At 51.2% G+C, this 19,188-nt stretch overlaps 1 protein-coding gene across 1 annotated transcript in view; it reads right to left on the bottom strand.

The window, feature by feature from the left end:
- mav (TGF-beta domain-containing family member maverick) overlaps positions 1-19,188 on the bottom strand; it is a 40,991-nt gene that overhangs the window by 6,649 nt on the left and 15,154 nt on the right. Inside the window, exon 2 of the mRNA XM_011148067.3 lies at positions 8,951-9,071. Coding sequence (XP_011146369.3) covers positions 8,951-9,071 — 121 coding nt within the window. The remainder of the gene's footprint in view (positions 1-8,950; positions 9,072-19,188) is intronic.

Genomic DNA, 19,188 nt, shown 5'->3' with positions numbered 1-19,188 from the left:
AAAAGAGTGCCGAGAGAAATTGGGCGGCGGGGACGACGAAGGTCCGAGCCCCGCCATGGTTCGCCGCGTGCTCAGAATGCGTCACTGATTAGCGCTCTTATTTATGAGCCGTCGCGCGCACAGAAACCGCATCGAGCCGAAGAAAATGCGTGACATCGGTCGATTTTTTAGCGCCGCGCGCGCATATTTCCCAGTTATCACGTTCCTCGAATAATTTACCGAACGACCGGCCGGGCCGGCGAGAGCGCCGCGGCGCGTCGCACGTCTTCGGCGGAGCCGCCTCTCCCTCTCTCTCCCTCTCTCTCTCCTTCCACTTTTCTCTTTCTATTTATTTGTTTTCTCATGGCGCCACGGGATCCTCCCGCTTTTAGAGCGAGGGGAACACTTTTAATTCTCGGCCTCTCTCTACCGACACCGACTCGCCCGTCCCGCTCGGCTATTTCCGCCGATTTTCTCACGTGACCGCGTAAAAAAAGAATCTCGCGACTATACATTTTACATCATAAACGTTCGACGTGTGTGCAAGAGCTCTCTCACGTCCGAGGCTGAACCGCGCGCGGCTTCTTCGCGCGCGACCCTGAACCGACTTTCTCTCTCGGTGAGAAAGTCGAGGGTGGATCGTCGTTCGGCATAAACTTGTATCCCCGCGATTAAGCGGCAGACTCACACATTCCGCGTTCACAAATCACGTTGAATCGTTGAAAATAAATTGAAAGATACGAAAGATAAGACAAAATTGCATTTTCCTTCGCGATCCAACGGCCAAGTTGCCCTCATCCGCTTTCAATCCTCGAGCGCGCTCAAGTCATCGTCTTCGACACGTTTCGGCGCTTTCGTTGAGGCGGCTTTCGTTGAGGACGGTTAATTTCAAGGCTTGATTTCCGGAAGCAGCGGGTAGGAATGCCCCGTGGACGGGCCCGTTTTCCCGGCGCTCACGTTCGTCGAACAATTCGACGCACGTGCATCGCCGACGCGGATCGCCCGGCTTTGTTTTTCGAGAGAGAGAGAGAGAGGCGCGGCGCGATCACACAACGAGAGAGCGCTACTTTTAGAGGAGGGTAGATACTTTTAGAGCGCGGCTTGTGATGCATGTCGCGCGCATGGCGCCGCCCGCGATCGGTTTTTCCGATCGCGCTGACCGGGTGTCGATCGCGATCGTTTGTCCGCTCGCGGGACTTAACCCTTTAACGCCCGACTTCTTTTACAAGTGTTTTAAGAGTAAAATTTGAGTTTTGTTGAACTGAGACTACAAGTAGTGGTAACTGAAAAAAAATATCAGAATTTTATATCCACGAGAAACTACCTTTCCAAGCAGAAACTACTCCGAGAAGTGAAAAATACCTGAAAAATACCTGATCGGTTAAATTTTTGCTTTTAGTTTCAATAATTTTATATCATACCTGACGGTTGGAAAAATTCAGAACTCGATCTTTATTTACCCGGAATGGAATTGCATAAAGCATCGAGAGAGATGCTGAGGGGAATATTTTGTAGGTTTTGCAAATTATTTTTGTCCTGCTATGCTCCCCTCTCGAGCTGCACAATTCTCCAACGTCTTTTACTGTTTTCCTTAACAGGCGTGTGCTTGTTGTAACACTCCCTGATATCTTCGGTCATCTTCGGTTTCTCGTTGTCAAAGTGAACCGGCCGCCCCATGTTATCATTAAAACTGAGCTAAAAACAGACCAAACCGAATCTACATGCCATCTTCTAGAAGAAGAATTCACCTTTACAGTGGTGGGCAAAGAAAACGAAAATATCTCCTTTCTTCACTAAGTTATGGATTCTTAAATGCGTTTCCGGTAACTGTAGTTACCAGTAGGCGTTAAAGGGGTTAATTAAACGTTGAAAAGCGCGACGGGCCATGGGCGGGACGCAGGTTACCACCGGCGGTCAGCGCCCCGCGCGGATCTTTCTCCCCGATTAATGTGCGGCCGCCAGCTCATTAACGCGCTCGTTAACGCGCGGGGCTAGACCGACGTATCGCCGACGACGACGACGACGACGACGACGACAACGACGAGATATCGGACGAATGTTATTAGAGCGTACTTGCAAGCCGAATATATTTATTGCCACGGCGTAGCTTGTCGCGGTATCACACGCACACTCTCTTTACGAGAGCCTCCATCGGACCGAGACATCAAGTTGTCGGGCATCGCAGTCGCTTATCGCAGCGAGAGCAGCCGAGCGCAGTTGAAAGCGCGCTGCTTTTTCTCCGCCTCTCGATTTTCGTCCCCGACGATCTCTGGAATTCTCGCGCGAGTCCTAAGACGCGCTCGCGGGCGTTTCATTCATTAACACGCCGGCCGCCCACGATGGTCGCCGGCGACCGCGCTCGCCGCGTCCTGCTAATTAGTAAATTTACCTGTCAAACGCCGGCGGCTAGCGTGCAGGGGATTAAACGCACTGCCAATAGAGAGCCGATGAAACGAGCTGTAACGACTGTATGCAGCGGGAATTGCATTCATTTACCGCGCTTTCGGTGGCTCGGAGGCTTCGTCGAGCGTCGGAGGAGTCGGTGGATGAGAGCGGTCAACGTGTTAATTAATTGTGACTCTAATGACACAGTCGACTGTAAAGTCAGACGACGAGATGGACGCGTCGACGGGCGGTCGACTCGTCGGCAGAACGGATCTCTCTCTCTCTCTCTCTCTCTCTCTCTCTCTCTCTCTCTCTCTCTCTCTCTCTCTCTCTGTATCCGGGTGATCAGCTGCGCACTTCCCTCGGCCCGGAGGACTGCTACTTCTCAGGACGCGCGTCCAGGACAAGAGCCGCTGCAGGTCGCAGATGCGCGTCCTGCCTGGGGATGCAACGATAAATCGGTAATATCGAAAAATCGATATATCGATATATCGATGAATTTTATTGATTTTCGTATTTTTTTGTTACAGCTCTGAGGGCCTGTTACGGTTCTACGACCGAGATGAAAATGACAAAAGTGAATTCACTGGAATATATATTATGTAATTGCTCGATGTCTAGTAAATTCGCTCATTTTTATCATCTTCATCTCAATCGTCGAACCGTAATAGATCTCCTGCTCCGTGCACAGAGAGAACGATTTAGTTGAATCTAACAAATGCTTATTTGGAACAGTCGAAATGAATTTTTTGATTGATCGAACAAAATTTTGTTTGACGCAACAGAAACATTTCGTTGGAACTGAGCTGCAACAAAATATTTTTGTTGCGTCAAACAAAACTTCGTTCGATCAATCACAAGATTTATTTGGACTATTCCAAATAAGCATTTGTTAAATTCAATTAAATCGTTCTCTCTGTGTGCATGCGGTGATCTCCGGCAAACGACTGCGCGGTTTATTATATATTTTCTAATAAGAATATGACAATAAGTTATATGCTGATAAAAAATGTTTAAAAGATCTTTTTAAATTTTTCGTGTATACACGCACACCCCTATGTGTATACATTTTTTTTATATAAATATCGATATTTTTTTTATGTGAATTTTATATAAATATCGATATTTTTCAAAATTATCGATATTATCGTTATCGATGGTTCTGAATGACGATAATATCGTCATCAATATTTTGAGAAATCGTTGCATCCCTTGTCCTGCCGCATCGCGCAACGGCGACATCCGCCGTTCCATTGAGCGCTCCGCGCGCGCGAACAGCGACAATGAATCGGTGAGTCGTCCGGAAAGGCGCTTTCGCGTCTTTCCGTTGGCGGTTGACCAGGTATCGCAAAATAACCGGACGATAAACCGCCCAGGAATCCACGGCATCCGGGCGATTTCTGCCGTAACCGAGCCGCCGCGGCTCTGCGGCGGCGGCGGCGGCGGTGGAGGGGGCGGGGGGGGGGCGGGGAGGGCGTGTGTACAACTTCGTCACCCGACGAGAATTCGACAGCGAGTCGCGCGCGATATTCCCAAATAACCGGGCCGTCAATCGGCGGCGTGTCGCGCTTATTATAGGCTTTATCACTCGACGCACGCTCCGAAAATAAACCCCGAGGGGAGCGAGGGGGGCGGCGTACACGCAGGTGACCGGCCCACGCGAGCGCGCGCGTACAGGCGAATTTCCCCGAAATCGCGCCCGGAACTGGAATCCGATCAACTAGCGCCGTAAAGGCGCTCCGCCGACTCGAGGATGGCTCGGTCGGCGGAATTGAGGTCTCGCGGCGATCGAAAGTGCCGATTAAATTTAGAAACATGCGCGAAACCCCTGCCATCCCCGTGCACGAGAATCGCCACGCGAGTCGCGAGGAGGAGATCGCGGCTCTGCCGCCATACGATATGCGATACGGTACGCAGAAGCGAGCGGAAGAATTCCCGGTGAATTCCGATCGGCCTGAGAGGCATCGACGAAGGACAGATGATCGATATCAGCGTGGTGATTGCTGCGCGAGGACTGCAACGGAGCTGTGTGTGTGTGTATCTCAGACTCGATCCACTCACTATCGATCCGCTCACGCTCCGACCAAATATTTTTCCACTGTTTATAACGTACGTATTATCGGTAACGCTCAAGTTTCGGTCCGATCTCGCTCCAGTAACGATCCTTCGAAAGAACATTTTGCCGGAGCGTGACCGAAGTTGTCCGGAATCGTATCGGTAATGTAAACAGGCTTTCGATCAATCCACCGTCAGTTTTCACAGACTCGCGGTTCTCGCAGTCTCGTGACTCTCAAGCAGTATCAAATAATAATAATAATAATAATAGGAATAAGAAAGTATGAACAAAGAAAAATTGTGGTCATTTGAAGAAGGTACGTATATATATGTAGTATATCGTGTCATAATTAGAAATTAATTATGAGCATATATAGGAAAATATGATAAAATATTAATGTTTCTTACAAAAGAGAGCGAACAAGGCAGAAACTACACCGATCGTCTAGGATAGAATCGAAAGCGGATCGATCAGTGATTCAATAGCGTGAACATTTTAGGAATACGATCGGACCGTGAACGAACCGATAGTGTGGATCGAGCCTCACGGGGGGAATCACACAGCTCGGCGCCGAGGAGCGCGAGAAACGGGGCGGAGCTGCGCGTCTCCTCTTACGCGGTCTTAATCATCGTCGGTGACAAAGTACGATTCGTGATCCGAGGAACAATAGATACTCAATAGAAGCCGACGACGATATAACTCACACACGCGCGACTACTCTCAGGCCGGGAAGTCCGAAATTAGTCGATCAATCCGACATTTCGCAATGCACTTCGAGAAATAAAATTCCGCCGCGCAATCCGCGTCGAACACTCCGCCGTTTAGACGGCGCGCGCTCCTCGCGGATTCGAAAATCGAAAATCGCGATTATGCGGGGAGAAGATCTCTCGGTTGGTGCGAACCGAACGGACCGGACAAGAACTCGCGATGGCCAGAGAAATCGCATCTGTTGCAGAGCGGCTGAAAGTATTCGTCCCAGCATTCGGCCACGCTGAAACTCGATCAGGATAACGACCGACTGCGCGACCTACCGATTGGGAGACACGGGAAGCTCCCGCGGGGAAATCTTTCTGCTCTCACAAGCGAGTTTTCGTCTGCTCTCAAGCCGATCAAGAGAGCAAGAGAATTTACTTGTATCAACAAAGTTGTTTTCCCCGTGTATACTTCGCAAACGACACTCCTCCGCGCCCGGAGGATGCTCGAGGACGTTCCATCGGTGGATAAACGGCCGCTCTCGAGAGGTTCCTGTAAATGTTCAACTGCTGTCGCGCTTAATATCCCCGGCTACTTTGCATTCATTAGCTTCTTGCCCACCTCGCCGGTTAATAATCGCGATTAATAAGCACCTCGCGCGCGCGCGCGCGAGAGAGAGAGAGAGAGAGAGAGACTAATAAGTTCGCTCGTGCGAGGGAGAGAGAGAGAGAGGGGGGAGGGAGAGAGCTCGTCGGTCCTCCTCATCCCTAATTGAGACGGACCCACGGGGGTTCGAGAGAGGTCGCGGGGTGCCGGCGCTCTTCAGGATTCCGTCGAGAGCAGTATCGGCCTACTCCACTCGCAAGTCGCGCGCACCCGTCCCGTCGCATGTTGCGAATAAAGCAAGGACTACTTCTTCTTCTTGGCGAGTGTTTCTCTGCGGCGGCGGCGGCGGCGACTCATTCTTATTGCATTGGGGAACTCGTCGCTCGGCATTCCGCCGCGGTCGGAATTTCTATTTCATAATAACAGCCGTCCGTGAGCGCATCAACAGGGCCTACCGTGTGCTCGCTCGCGTTCGCGCGCTTCGACGAGGTGAGCCATCGGGGCAAAGAGGAGGAGGAGGAGGAGGAGGAGGAGGAGGAGGAGGAGGAGGAGGAGGAGGAGGAGGAGGAGGAGGAGGAGGAGGAGGAGGAGGAGGAGGAGGAGGAGGAGGAGGAGGAGGAGGAGGAGGAGGAGGAGGAGGAGGAGAAGAAGAAGAAGAAAGGTCTTCTTCTTCTCTTCTTCTTCTTCTTCCTCCTCTCGCGCTCCGCGCACACGTACAGACGAGTGAGTACCCACTTCAGAGACTGGTTTCCGACTCGGACGGACTCGAATCCACTCGACTCGTACACGCTTGTATGCATGCACGCGGTGCTTCAACATAAAAGCGCGCGCGCACGGTGGTCGGCCGTCCAGATGCGTGCCGACTTTTATCTCTTTGACCTACTATTTTCAGGGCGACCGTAATTGAGCAGAGTCGCGCGTCGCCGCCGCCGCCGCCGCCGCCGCCGTCGCCGTCGCCGTCGCCGGCGCGCTCTTACCGGCGAGCGGCATTCATTTAATGATCACGTCTTAATTTGTCGGCGTCGTGCCGCACAGATTTCGCGAATTAAGCGCGCTTAATTGTCCGGGGTAGCTGAACGCGACCGCATTTGTCCTTGCGTGGTGGCACACTCTCGCGTGTAATTCGCGAGGAGAGGCGAGCCGTTCACGAGTGGAGCACGAGCGGACTCATCTCGCAAGTGCGAGAGAGAAGGACCGAGAGTAAAACGTCAATCATCCGCGCGCGGTAACTTTTATCCATGAATGACGATGGGAAACGAGATCGAGCGAGATCGCCGATCAATCGAGTCGTCGAGTGAGCACCGTTAAAAGAGCACCGTGCGAAAGCCAATTGGCGCGCGCGCGCGCGAAATATTTGCTCAGTTTTCACGAATTATGAGCGGCGTTTACACGTCGCCGCGTTGCATCGCGCCGCGATGTTCCATTCGGACATCGAAGGCCGACGACGAGCGTAAAGCGGCCAAAAAAGCGAATGTTACGTCCTCGTCTGCGCGCGGCGCGGCCTTTTCGATCACGGGACGTCGTTGAGACTCGACACACGGCAGCTTTCAGCGCGCGACGTTAAATTCCGCTTGCACTTCCTCGAGCTTGCGAGCGAACGCGTATCGCGGCTCTCGGCGCGTGAAATATTCCGCGCGCGCGCGCGCGGCGATTTTTCCTCTCTACGCAACGCTACGAGAAATTAGGTGGACGTCCAATAATAGCGCGCGTATATTTTCGCAGAATCCTTGAAGAAACACGCCTCTAGATCTCGGCTTCCGCTAGCTCTTCTTTTTCTTCCTACCGTGCGCGAGGGTATTCCCACCGACCGACCGATCGGTCGCGATCAGTCGATGATGAAAATCGCGCGCGCGCGCGACGCGACGCGAGAAAAAGCGCAGCGACGTGCAGCCTGTCGCGAGAATTCGCCAGCGGAGAAATCCCCATCGACGCGAGTTCGACGACACCGCGGGTAAATATCAGCCGGTCGCGTGCGCGCGGTGTCCTCTGCTTTCTTCGGCCTCCCCCTCGCGTGCTCGTCCCCGCTCGTCGGGCTTTTTCTTGCTCGTAGCGCGAGCTACTTTTTTCGCCTCGTCGCGCGCGCGCGCATCCTTGAACGACGATCGATCTGCCGACATCGAGACCGCGGCGCGGGATTTCAATGCGTTCCGCGACGGCGTGTTCCGTGACGTATCGACAGGCACGGCGCGCCGGCGGGATAACTCGCGGCCCCCCCTCCCGCCCAGCCCCACACAGCCCGTTTCCCGCATTTATTTTTGTTGGACACACCATAGCGCCATAGCGAGAGGTTTTTCACTCGCGCGCAGCCGGCCGGTCGGCCGGACGATCTGTCCGCTGTCCGAACTGCGCGAGCGCGGACTCGCAGTTCGGGGAAGCGGAAAAACGTGGGACACGATTTCGCGCGATCGATCGGCGATCTTATAATTAGCGCTTTTCCCAAGCGGCCGAATCGGGAACGGCCGCGGCCGCGGCCGCCGACGGCGGCAGACGACACGTACGCGAGCGCGGGCGGTTTATGCGTAATTATATATATATATATATATAACTGCAACCGTGTCCGCCGCAGCCTGCACAGGCCTATTTCCCGCATTTATTTTTCTTTCACACACACTGTAGCGCGAGCGAAAAATCACTCAGCGTGCGCACAGCGCTGTTTGCACGCAATCGGTCTCTCTATTCGCGCGAGTTCGTTCGTTCGTTCGTTCGGAGAAGCGGAAAAACGTGGGAACCGAGACAATTGTAATCGATCGGCGATTTCGTATCTGGCTCGCCTCCCCGCTGCTACGACGAATCCAGGACGGTCGAGTGAAAATGGAAACGCTTCTAAGCCAGTAACGTTAGCAGCCGACAGTCACGTTACATCAATGTCATCATTTCTCGCTCAACAATGTAATTGTTACGTGCAACATGTGTTCCATCGCGCGCTCACTTCGCGCTGTGGGAAGTTAGTGGGAAATTATGACGTTGATGTAACGTTACCGTTAGTTAGTAGGTGTTCAGCGGGCGAGCCGCGCGCACCAAGAGGACTATTTGCCGAGCGTCATTTGCCAAAACAAGCGGAGGGAGATATACAGAAGCGTGAGAGATTGATCGCGCGCGAGCGCGATTGTAAAATTATGGCCGCGGGCTTCCGGCGGATTCTTCTCAGCCGGTATATATTTCTTCCTTTCTTTTCTTTTCTTTTCTTTTTTTTTTTTTTTTCCCCCAGCAAAAGTACAAATGTGACTCTACCTGCAGGCTCGAATACGTGGAGGCTCCGCCGCTTTCTAGACTCCTGTCCGTCGTGCGACAGCTGCACTTGTTTCAGGTACTTTCTGTGCGCTCTCTCGTACTCGACCTGGCTCACGTTCGCCTGGAAACAAAACGCATAATAGTTTCCTTAAAGCCTCATCATCGGGCTTAACGCTTACGTAACGTTGCGTGTATAATAGCGCAGGACAATTACAACGCACATACGCGGCGAATAAAGAGTAACTGCCGGAAGCACATTCTCGTTTCTTGGAAGTTTTGTGGATGGAAGTTTCGCGAATCGCTGTCTAGTCCGCTCGCTCGAATCATTTCCCTGAGAAACGTCGTCGAGGACCTTGATGGGAATAGCAGCACAGATTTTTCCACAACAACGATATATACCTAATGCGAATCGAATCGAATCATTGAAAAATTTAACATGACTATTAAACATGCAATGTAACGATGGAAGATTTTAATATGAAAGGGAATATTGATATTGTAATATCAACTTAAAGTAAAATATATATTTAAATAATTAAGTAATTAAAGTAACTTACAATTAAGTTATTAATTATATACGTAAGTTAAGTTAATTACAAGTTAAGGGTTCAAACATACGGGCCCAGATGGCCCGTTTTGTAGCTGATTCACGCAAACGATAATGTATTTCATTCCTATTCGAATTATTCGGATTCGAATCATAGGGATTCGATTCGTTTCGAATTCGAATGGTTCGCACACATCTCTAGTACCTAATAACATAATAATATCCCTAATCGTTTCCCTCTCGCGGAGATTTCTCCTTCCGGCGAGAAGAAATTCCGGCAGGACTTGAAAACCAACAATGTAACTCGCAGGATCCGAGAGCGGTTCAAGCGGTTCACGCAACAAGAATGACGCTTTACGCTTGATTGCGTCTCTCGTTACGAGTCTCGGCGGCGTGTGATCGCAGGCAGTCGAAATCTCGACTTTCCCCTCGAGAGCGCGAAACGCCTCACGAGGTCGGTCTCGCCGGCTGAACTTTCTGCCCGCTTAATTGCTTCTCCTCAGCTACGTTCGGCGAGGTCGAAGGCGATAATTACTTCGCGGACGTGACATCGAAATTATCTAATTTTCTCGGGTCATCACGCCGCCGCTGGCTTCTCGGCTCAGTTGAATAAACAGCCCTTCCGCAGCATCATCTCTTGCCCATCCCCTTTAAGAGGATTTTTTCCCTTTCACCCCCTCCCCCTCCTCTCTCTCTCTCTCTCTCTCTCTCTCTCTCTCCCTTCCTTCTTTTTCCTGTTATTCGCATCCTGTATTTTCCGGCTCTTTCCTGTCCCGGCGTTTCTTCCCTCGGCGCTTCTCCTCAGCTTCGGGGCTTCCTCGAGTCCAGACTGAGAGTAGTCTAGGCTACTATTTCACGGCTGTGCAACAAGCAGCGAGCGCGAACCCTTTTCCCTTCCCCGCTAGCACGATGAGAAAGACCAGACGAGTCGTCGGCGCTCGTAAAATTAGCTCGTTGGAGCCGCGACCACTGAACATTCAAGCAGACGACGGATAATAGACCGCGAGAGGGTGTGAGAACTCTCGCGCGCGCGCGCCTCTCGTCCGCCGAGTTACCGAGTCCGGTTCTACAGTGGGAACTTTCTACCTTTCTACCTCTCCGCGAGTTTTCTTACGAGGAACTACAGTTTATCGTTCCGTTGCCGTTGCGCCGGCCGCTCAACACACAAGTTGCGAAGACAGCCGGTACGCGCGTAAATCTCGCGGCTGATCTCGGCACTTTCGAGGGACTCTTCGATCGACTCGCTCTCGTAATCGGATTTCTAACTCGACGAGATTAATATGTTAATTGCGAGATGCGATTATAAATTCAATTCGGACGCGGACCGCGGAGGGGGATTTCTACTCGTGGGGAGAAGAACTCGGCAAAAGTGGCCGTTTGGAGAAATCTGTGCGAACGCGCGCGAGACGGCGGGACGAGCTCTGCAACGAGGAGCAGGATCCGACGCGCAGAAGGAACCTACGAGTTTATGCATTTTAACGTGGTATTTCCGGAACGAGATGCACCGGTCGCTGCACCAAGCGCAGAATTGCGTCGGTGCAGCGGCGGCGACGGCGGCGGCGGCGGCGGCGGCGGCGGCGGCGGCGGCGGCGGCGGCGGCGGCGGCGGCGGCGGCGGCGGCGGCGGCGGCGGCGGCGGCGGCGGCGGCGGCGGCGGCGGCGGCGGCGGCGGCGGCGGCGGCGGTGGCGGCGGCGGTGGCGGCGGCAGCAACAGCAGCCAGCAGCCGGAAGTGGCGCCGTCGAAACGAGCAGGGGACGACGCGCTTGGTGAATCACCATCCACGGAGGAGAGACGAGTCGAGACGCGATGCAACACGATGCGACGCGACGCGACGCGACGCGACGCGACGCGACGCGCCGGGCGACGCCTCCGCAGTTCCTTTAAAGTCACTTAACTTCCCGTCTTGAGAATCACTTAACTGCTGCACGGGCTGATTACGGCCGCGCTTGACGCGAAAACAAATTTGTGCGGATCGCTCGCGATACGCGGAGAACGCGGAGAACGAGAATTACGTCGTAGAGAACGCGTCCTCCGGAGTGAGTCAGAAGTCCGGGAAACGGCCTCCTCTCTCAACGACCCCAATTTTTTCAATTAAATCGCCGAAGTAATCTTTGCGAAGCGATTGGCACATCCTGTTCGATGAACGTTGGTCGCGAATCGACACGGGTCGGGACGAGCGCCGAGAGAAAAACAGAGACAGAGAGAGAAAATTTGAGAGAGAGAGAGAGAGAGAGAGAGAGAGAGAGAGAGAGAGAGAGAGAGAGAGAAGAGAAAAGTTATCGCAGCCGACTATAAATCCAACGTTTCATGCTAATGTTGCCGAGGCAGCCGGTTAGCTCGGCGGGATCTCACACATACTTAGATACATTCATTGCGGAACCCATCGAAAAATGATGTATGCGTAATACACGTGCCGCTCGTCACATTAATCGAGGTCCCACTCTCGAGGCAACACACGTGACCGTCGTAACGTAGAAACGACGACGCGTTACGACGGATGGCCCCGGTCGATACGTCGTCGCGCAAATCTCACGCCGATATCAACGCCCACACGGACGTGTCAGATGCCGCGCTGATGATTCGAAAAATCGCAGCTTGAATGATATATCACGCCTTCGCTGCTAGGGCGAAATCCACGCGGTACGAAGTCGAAGAACGGAGCATCGCATATCGCGCGCGCGAGCGCCTCGGCTCTGGTTGCACAACCGCCGATCGTATCTTTTCATAAATAATAATAATAAATGAGGCAACCGGCCGCGGGTTTGCCAAAGCGTATTTTTTTTCAAATTCCTTCGCCATAATAGCAGGCGTGAAATAGCAGCCGAAGGACGCTCTCGAGCGAGAGGGTTCTCTTCCGAGAGCTCCTCGAGCAGACGACGACGTAGCTCCTGACACCTGATTTTTCAAAAGATCCGATATTTATCAAGTATCTCTTGTTTCATTGATCCATTTTTGTTTCTCTTTGCGTTATCTCCTTCGGTCGCAAATCCTTGCGAGCGAAGTTTCGGGAATGATGACGATGAAAATTCGGCATTTTCCATTATACATATGCAACTCGCCTGATACGGCCTGTCGCCGCTTTATTATTATTATTATTATTATTATTATTATTATTATTACTGTTATTAACTGCATAAATTGCGGCAAGGAAAAGTTTTTCGTTCCAGATCGGAAGGAGGTCTCTAACTTCAACGTCCGCCTCTGTACGAGTTTGGAGCACATTTATCTGGCATATCCCGGAACTACGTTATTATGTAGCTAACATTTGCGTGTTTACAAAAATATACACGCGATAACATTCACAGCTCGACTGTCAACCGATGTTATGCGACATTGCGAGAATGTCATTTCTCACGTTCATGCAACTGCATCGTGATATACGCATCTGCAACGTGACAGAAGACAACAAGATCCACCGAAGTGGGACTTCGCACTTGTATATTTGCGTGCAAGCCGTCTTTCCCAATCGATCTTTTTCTTTCAATGGCGGAAAACACGAAGAGATAGCTTGTTTCGAAGAAATCAGCGGATATCCGGCGAGTACGCGAGCGACCAAACACGTCGGCAGATCGGTTGAAAGATACTCAAACGCGTCGAGTGACAATCACGCGCGAAGGCGTAATCGATTACATGTATTACATTATTGCGAGAACGAGCGATTATTCTACTCACCGTTAGATTTTCCAAGTATTTGGAGGATCGTTTAAAAATAGAACTTGTTAACATGTCACGATTGCCACGCTGATTTCCATCAACCGTTTTAACGCCGAGCGCTCTAAAGTGTGAATCACCGAAAGATACGGCAAATAAGTGAGGCTCGCGATGCATATATTCATGAGCTTCTTTTATCGACTCCCCGTGTATATATATATATCGGCTATATATTTAATTCGCACTGTGCACGGTTGGTGACATTTTACGTGTAAATTATACGGCGCCGGTCACAGCTGATCGCCCATTCGCCGGCAGCTAACGCGTTAATAAAACAGCACTTTTTCAAGCGAATTTCGCGATACGAGGGAAATCTGCATAGAGAGGAGACACCTTGCGTAAAACAACTCGAAAGGACGTAGTAGTCACACAGGGTCGCCAACTGCCCGGTGTTTTGACCCGGACTGTCAGGTTTTCAGAAGTCCCGTCCAGTGTTCGGTTAATAAGTCAAACAAACGGACGTCATATGTCCGGTTTTTAAGTTATATCCAATCAGTGGAATGAAAGTTCCGATTTTTTACACTGATAGAAAAATATAGTTGAATTAACTATAATCTCACTATATTTTATAGTTCATTTTGGCGTCAACCATATTTTTATAGTTTCATAGTTTATTTATTATTCATAGCGGAACCTGCAAAATATAGTAGAATAAACACAAATATATAGTCAATGATTGTCTTAAATAATTGTTTAGTTATTTTTACCACATATATGGTAATTTCTCATTCACAGATATAGTGAGATTTAATATTCATATAGTTACGTCTGTCATCATTTAGCAAATATTCTGGTAATATTGACTATATAAAAGAGTTACTTTACCTACCATTTTATATTCGTATCCATACAATAATTTTAGTTTAACTTACTATAATTCTTAGTAAAAATATTACATGCTTGGTTATACTATGCCTATATCGTAATTATTACCGATATTATGGTAATACTTACTACAAATATGATATTTCGGACTATAATTTAGTTGCTATATCATATACTTTTATCTCAGTGTAGCAACGTTTCTCCGTTTCAAGCGCCTACAAACGATCGAGAGCGCCACGAAGAGTCAGCATCTCTAGTAGATGACCTGCCGATTCGTCATTCCGTATATATTGAAAAAGTAATAGGTTATCATTTGATTCAATCAAATCTTGTTTATAAAATCGTTCGGGCATTAATATTGTAAATAAATTCTTGTCATATTTTGTATTTAATGTAACGTTATGATTATTATTTCCGTCCGGTTCAGTCCGGTTTGGGTTTGCCACCAAAAAAAGAAATGTCCGGTAACTTGAACTTTTGGATTTAGTAACCCTGGGGCGACATCGCGCTCAACAAGCGAGCGGTTGATCCCTCTTCAAGTCACGCCCGGGCTCGACGAGCCAGGGCGACACCCTCGAGGATCCTCGAAGGTATACTCGCCAGGATGCGTCCCTGGGAACGTGGTGTGCCCGCTGCTGTGCACGCACATTGTGCAATATCGCGCGCATTATATATATCGGGTGCTCGCCTTTTTTCCTCCCACAGACGCGGCGGTCTCTCGATTTATTTGTTTCGCTCGCGCCTGTGCAAAACACACACGCGAATCTCGCCGATCTGGCTCGTCGCAGGAGGAGGAGGAGGAGGAGAGCCGTGTCTCGCGCGGCGCGGACAGGTCTCAATTTTGTGCAACAAGTATCCCGGATGTCTTCAATTGGGCCCTCCTGATTGCGCGCGCGGCCAATGACAGATATCCGGATCCACGTCGGTAATGGCGTTTCAGAGGCGCGCCGAACTCGTCCAACGGCAGAGTGGGATCATCGTAATGAGTCGCGGCCACCGGCGCACTTCACCATAGAAAACCATTAGGCTATTTATACTGTTAATGAGGACGATCGTAAAGCGCCGGCAACGCGCTTCTGTCCGTAGGAAGGAGCGCCGCCGCCGCCGGAGGACTTCTGGAGCGTTGTTTAGATAATCGCGTCTAATTCATCCGGCCGTCGCGGTCTCGCGAGTATCTATCTGGAGTTTTACCGGGGGGAAAGAGAACCAGGAGAGGGGAAGGAGCGAGGGAGATAGAAAGAGAGGTTCGGACACAAACCGAGGCGAGAGGCGCGTTTTAATCAGCGTCGACTGCAGTCTCAATCCACAATTACCGCGAGTAATAAGAATCCCGTCAAGGATTCCTCGTTTGCTGTATCTTTATCTTTATCTTATCGCGCTATCGCGCAGTCGTTACTTATTCATTCATCGCGCGAGTCCCGCGCCATCGGCAGGAAATCAACGCGCTTTTCCACCGCGGCGTTTCAAAGCGCCCGAGGGAAGTTTTCACGCGCCAATGGACCTACGTGTGTACGCATAATGCCCCACAAGGATTTTTCTTTTTTCCTCTTTCTTTCCTGTCTCTCATGTCCGTGTGAGCGTCGCACGGGAGGGAACGTCTTGGGAATGAAGCTGAGGTAATCAAGCACGAGGATAAAACGCAGCGATATGCGTTCTAATCGGCATTCGGACGCATCGGCCATATTTCGAGGGCCTCTACGCGCGCGCGGCCCTTCGGAGGGCCCCCAGCGAGCGTCACGAAAGCCACTTTCTCTTAAAATTTAAGCCGATCATAAATCTCGTTAGCGTCGATTCAAACCGTGCGATCGTTCGTCGTCGTGTCGCGGCGGCTCGCCTTTGAGTCACTTCTCTCGGCATCGGGTTTTCATTTCCCGCCGCGCCGGCCGGTCACCAAAAGCCGCGAGCTAACAAACGGCCTTCCTCCCCCCCCCCCCCCGGTACCTCTCGCGTGGCCCTTGCGAGACTCTTGCATCGTCGAAATAACGCGCGTTTTGTGACGGCAGTCGGTGGAGTCATTAACACTTAACGCGTGAGTTCTAAGAGTGTGACACTTGAAACGTGAGAAGTTCCGACGAGGCGCGACGTTAATACACCGCACATTCGTTCACCTGCGCCTCCCCCCCCCCCCACCCTCTTCCGCCAACTGTAAATGCTTAATTATGTGGAATACCGCGGTACACTGCGATCTCTCCGAGCTGTAAATTTTCCGTCAAAGTGTTCCGCGCGCGTATAAGACTTTTAAATAATAATATATTTAATCAAGTAAAATGACATAATACTTGTTTCTATTTTAATAATCCTGCTAGTGTTCCGCTTTGAATTTTACTTGCAGAGAACAGAAGAGTACCTCAGGTGGTCTCGAAAAGAGAGAAAGAGAGAGAAAGAGAGAGAGAGAGAGAGAGAGGGGGGGGGAGAGGGAGACAAGATTGCTCTAATCGAGAACTTGGAACCTAAGACTTCGCGTTGAGGGGGCGGCAAGCCGATAGTCCTCCGAAGTATCGGAGTCGATAATAGATTCATTTGTCGCGAGTTTATCGACAGAGATGTCAGAATAAAAATCGTGGCGTAAAATTCTCTCTCTCTCTCTCTCTCTGGCGATGCACCGAGAAGCCGGGCCGTAAATAACGCTTTGGGACCTCCTCCAGCCGCGTCTGTTCCATTCGTCCGTAAAGCGTGGAAATTTATTCGTCGAGGTCTCGTTTATCCAAACAATTTCAAGTCGTGCGCTGCCGACGGACGAGTCTCACGGATGGAGAATCCTTTTCGAGGGAGAGAGAGAGAGAGAGAGAGAGAGAGAGAGGAGAGAGTAAAAAGGAGATTTGTGTAGATTTTATGGATCCTTGGACTCACACACATAGATTGCGTATTATCCCTCACAGATCGCAAACGAGATCGACGGATACGACAAACGCGGTTATTAGCGCGTCCTCTCTCTCTCTCTCTCTCTTTCTCTCGTCTCCTTTATCTCACGTGAATCACCTTGGTCGACTTTATAGTTACGTAAAAATCGCGTCTCTCTCTCTCTCTCTCTCTCTCTCTCTCTCTCTCTCGGATTATCTTACCGCACGAATCTCGTCGTATCTTCCGGATTATTCCGGATAAACGGCGCTCCACCGTGCGTGACAAATTTCGCAAGTTTTTCGGCGGCAATCTCTCGTGACGACGTGATATCGCGTACTTTATTGAATACAAAGCCCCGGGAAGAGATGAGTCCGGGGGATCGAGTCGACTCGATTTCCAGAGAGCACGGCCATAGTTAATTTAAAGGTCCGGAGGCACAGCAATATTGCCCAAGTGTTTCCGATAAGTACGTCGGTATGTCGCCGAATTATCGCCGCACTAATCCCATAAATATCCGACTCGCTCACAAACATGCCAGGCTTTATCTTTCGGTATTTACACGCGTTCGCGCGGCGATCGCGCGAGAAGCGCCGGGGGGGAGGGGAGGGGGTTTCTCGGCCGGACGGATTTCAACGGCCTCACTTGTCGCCGATGTCATCACCGACGTGATGGGTTATGACAATGCGAAGTTATCGGCTCCCTCGCGCGAGAAACGAAACTCGTCGGGCAACAGGTTCGCGCGCGCGCCGTCAACCTCGTTCAACCTCGTTCAACCTCGAATCTCTTCCCTCGATCCCCGCGCGTCGCCAAGTCGATTCGAGGCTGTCGTGCGTGTTCGGCGCTTAATAGATGTAAATGTCATTTTTATGTCTCTAATTCACACACCGTGAAATGTCACGTTGCTCCACGCTCGAAAAATAACAGAGCCGATGTCGTCCGTCTCTCTCTCTCTCTCTCTCTCTCGCGCGCGCGCGCGCGCGCCATAGATGTTACTCGGTTCGCGTGTAATCCGCCGTACGCGCATCGACATTCTAAAATTAAACACATTTTCCTTCATCAACGCCGTTTGTACGTCACGCGTTCGCGGATTTCTACAAAGTACGCACGAAGATCAGTCACCGGCACGCCTGCGATGCGCGGCACGTTACGCAATACGCAGTACGCAGTCGCAGCGACGACACGGGAAATAATGATGAACGATGCAACAGCGCGGCGGGAATTTAACTGCGATTAACCGGCGATCGACTGGTTTACTTGTCCGGCGGCCGGCGTGAAAAGCAGCGAAATCGCGAGACAATCTCGCCGGAGATCCGATTAGCGTTCCCACGATTTAATCGTCTTACTAAATTGCCGCCGCAGCCCTGCGCGCTCGCTTTAATCGCGGAACTGCGTCAAGGATTCCGACCGGATTCGCCTCGTGACTTCGAGGTGCCGGTATTGCTCTTCGCGCGAGCGCGCAAGTAAACATCGTAAACTTCCTCCTTTAATCCGAGTATCGGCGGGCTTAAAATCTCGTTGCAGGCTCTAAAAGCCGCGGGGCGTATATACGCGCGTCTTTCTCGCGAAGACGCGTCTCTCTCCTCCAGCACCAATAATAAATATCGCAAGAGCGTTAAAAAAACAGCGCTAAGATGTTGAGGCAAAAATTTGAGCTTCCTGCTATTCGACACGAGCCATTTCTACTCTTTTGTTGTTGTTGTTGTTGTTGTTGAAAAAAAAAATAATTCCCTTCTTTCGTGTCTCGTCAACGACGAGCATTAAGAATGTATCGTTACGTGAATTGGAGTGATTCTCGCGAGAAATCACAGACCAGTCCAGTTTTTACCGCATTTTTGGCATTTCTGTTAAAGGCGAAGCTTTCTCTAGGACGAAGGTGGGTGAACAATTCCACATTTCTGTCGCTCGAAAAGCGCCGCAGGCGCTAAAGTCGTCAGGCTCGCGCCAAACCGTTGACTCTTCCGCTGTTGGGACAAAGTTACACGACCTCCTCCCCCCTCCCCCTCGAAGTCAGGTCGTGTGCAAATTCGCGCGGCTCGACCGCGATAATTCGTCACGCTAGCCGTTCGCGTGGCCGCGCGCGCTCGTCTGCCGCACAGGGTGATGATGTTCATCAAACAGTACTCATCGCCGACGCGAGTCGTTCCAGCGAGTAACGGCCGCCGCCGAGGCGCAGATCCGCGCCGCGATTGATCCGAGCAACGCCTCGCGGTCTCACGAGCAGGCGGAATCAATCGATTTCGAGTTAATCGAAACTTCTCCGTCGCGCCGCGTTCCTTCGTCGCGCCGGCCTTCGCTTGCCGTCGCGGCTTGGCCG

Source organism: Harpegnathos saltator, unplaced genomic scaffold, assembly GCF_003227715.2.
Source record: "Harpegnathos saltator strain DR-91 unplaced genomic scaffold, Hsal_v8.6 scaffold38, whole genome shotgun sequence".
Lineage (NCBI taxonomy): Eukaryota > Metazoa > Arthropoda > Insecta > Hymenoptera > Formicidae > Harpegnathos > Harpegnathos saltator.
Note: the sequence above shows the minus strand (reverse complement) of the source record. Positions and strands in the feature narration are given on the sequence as shown.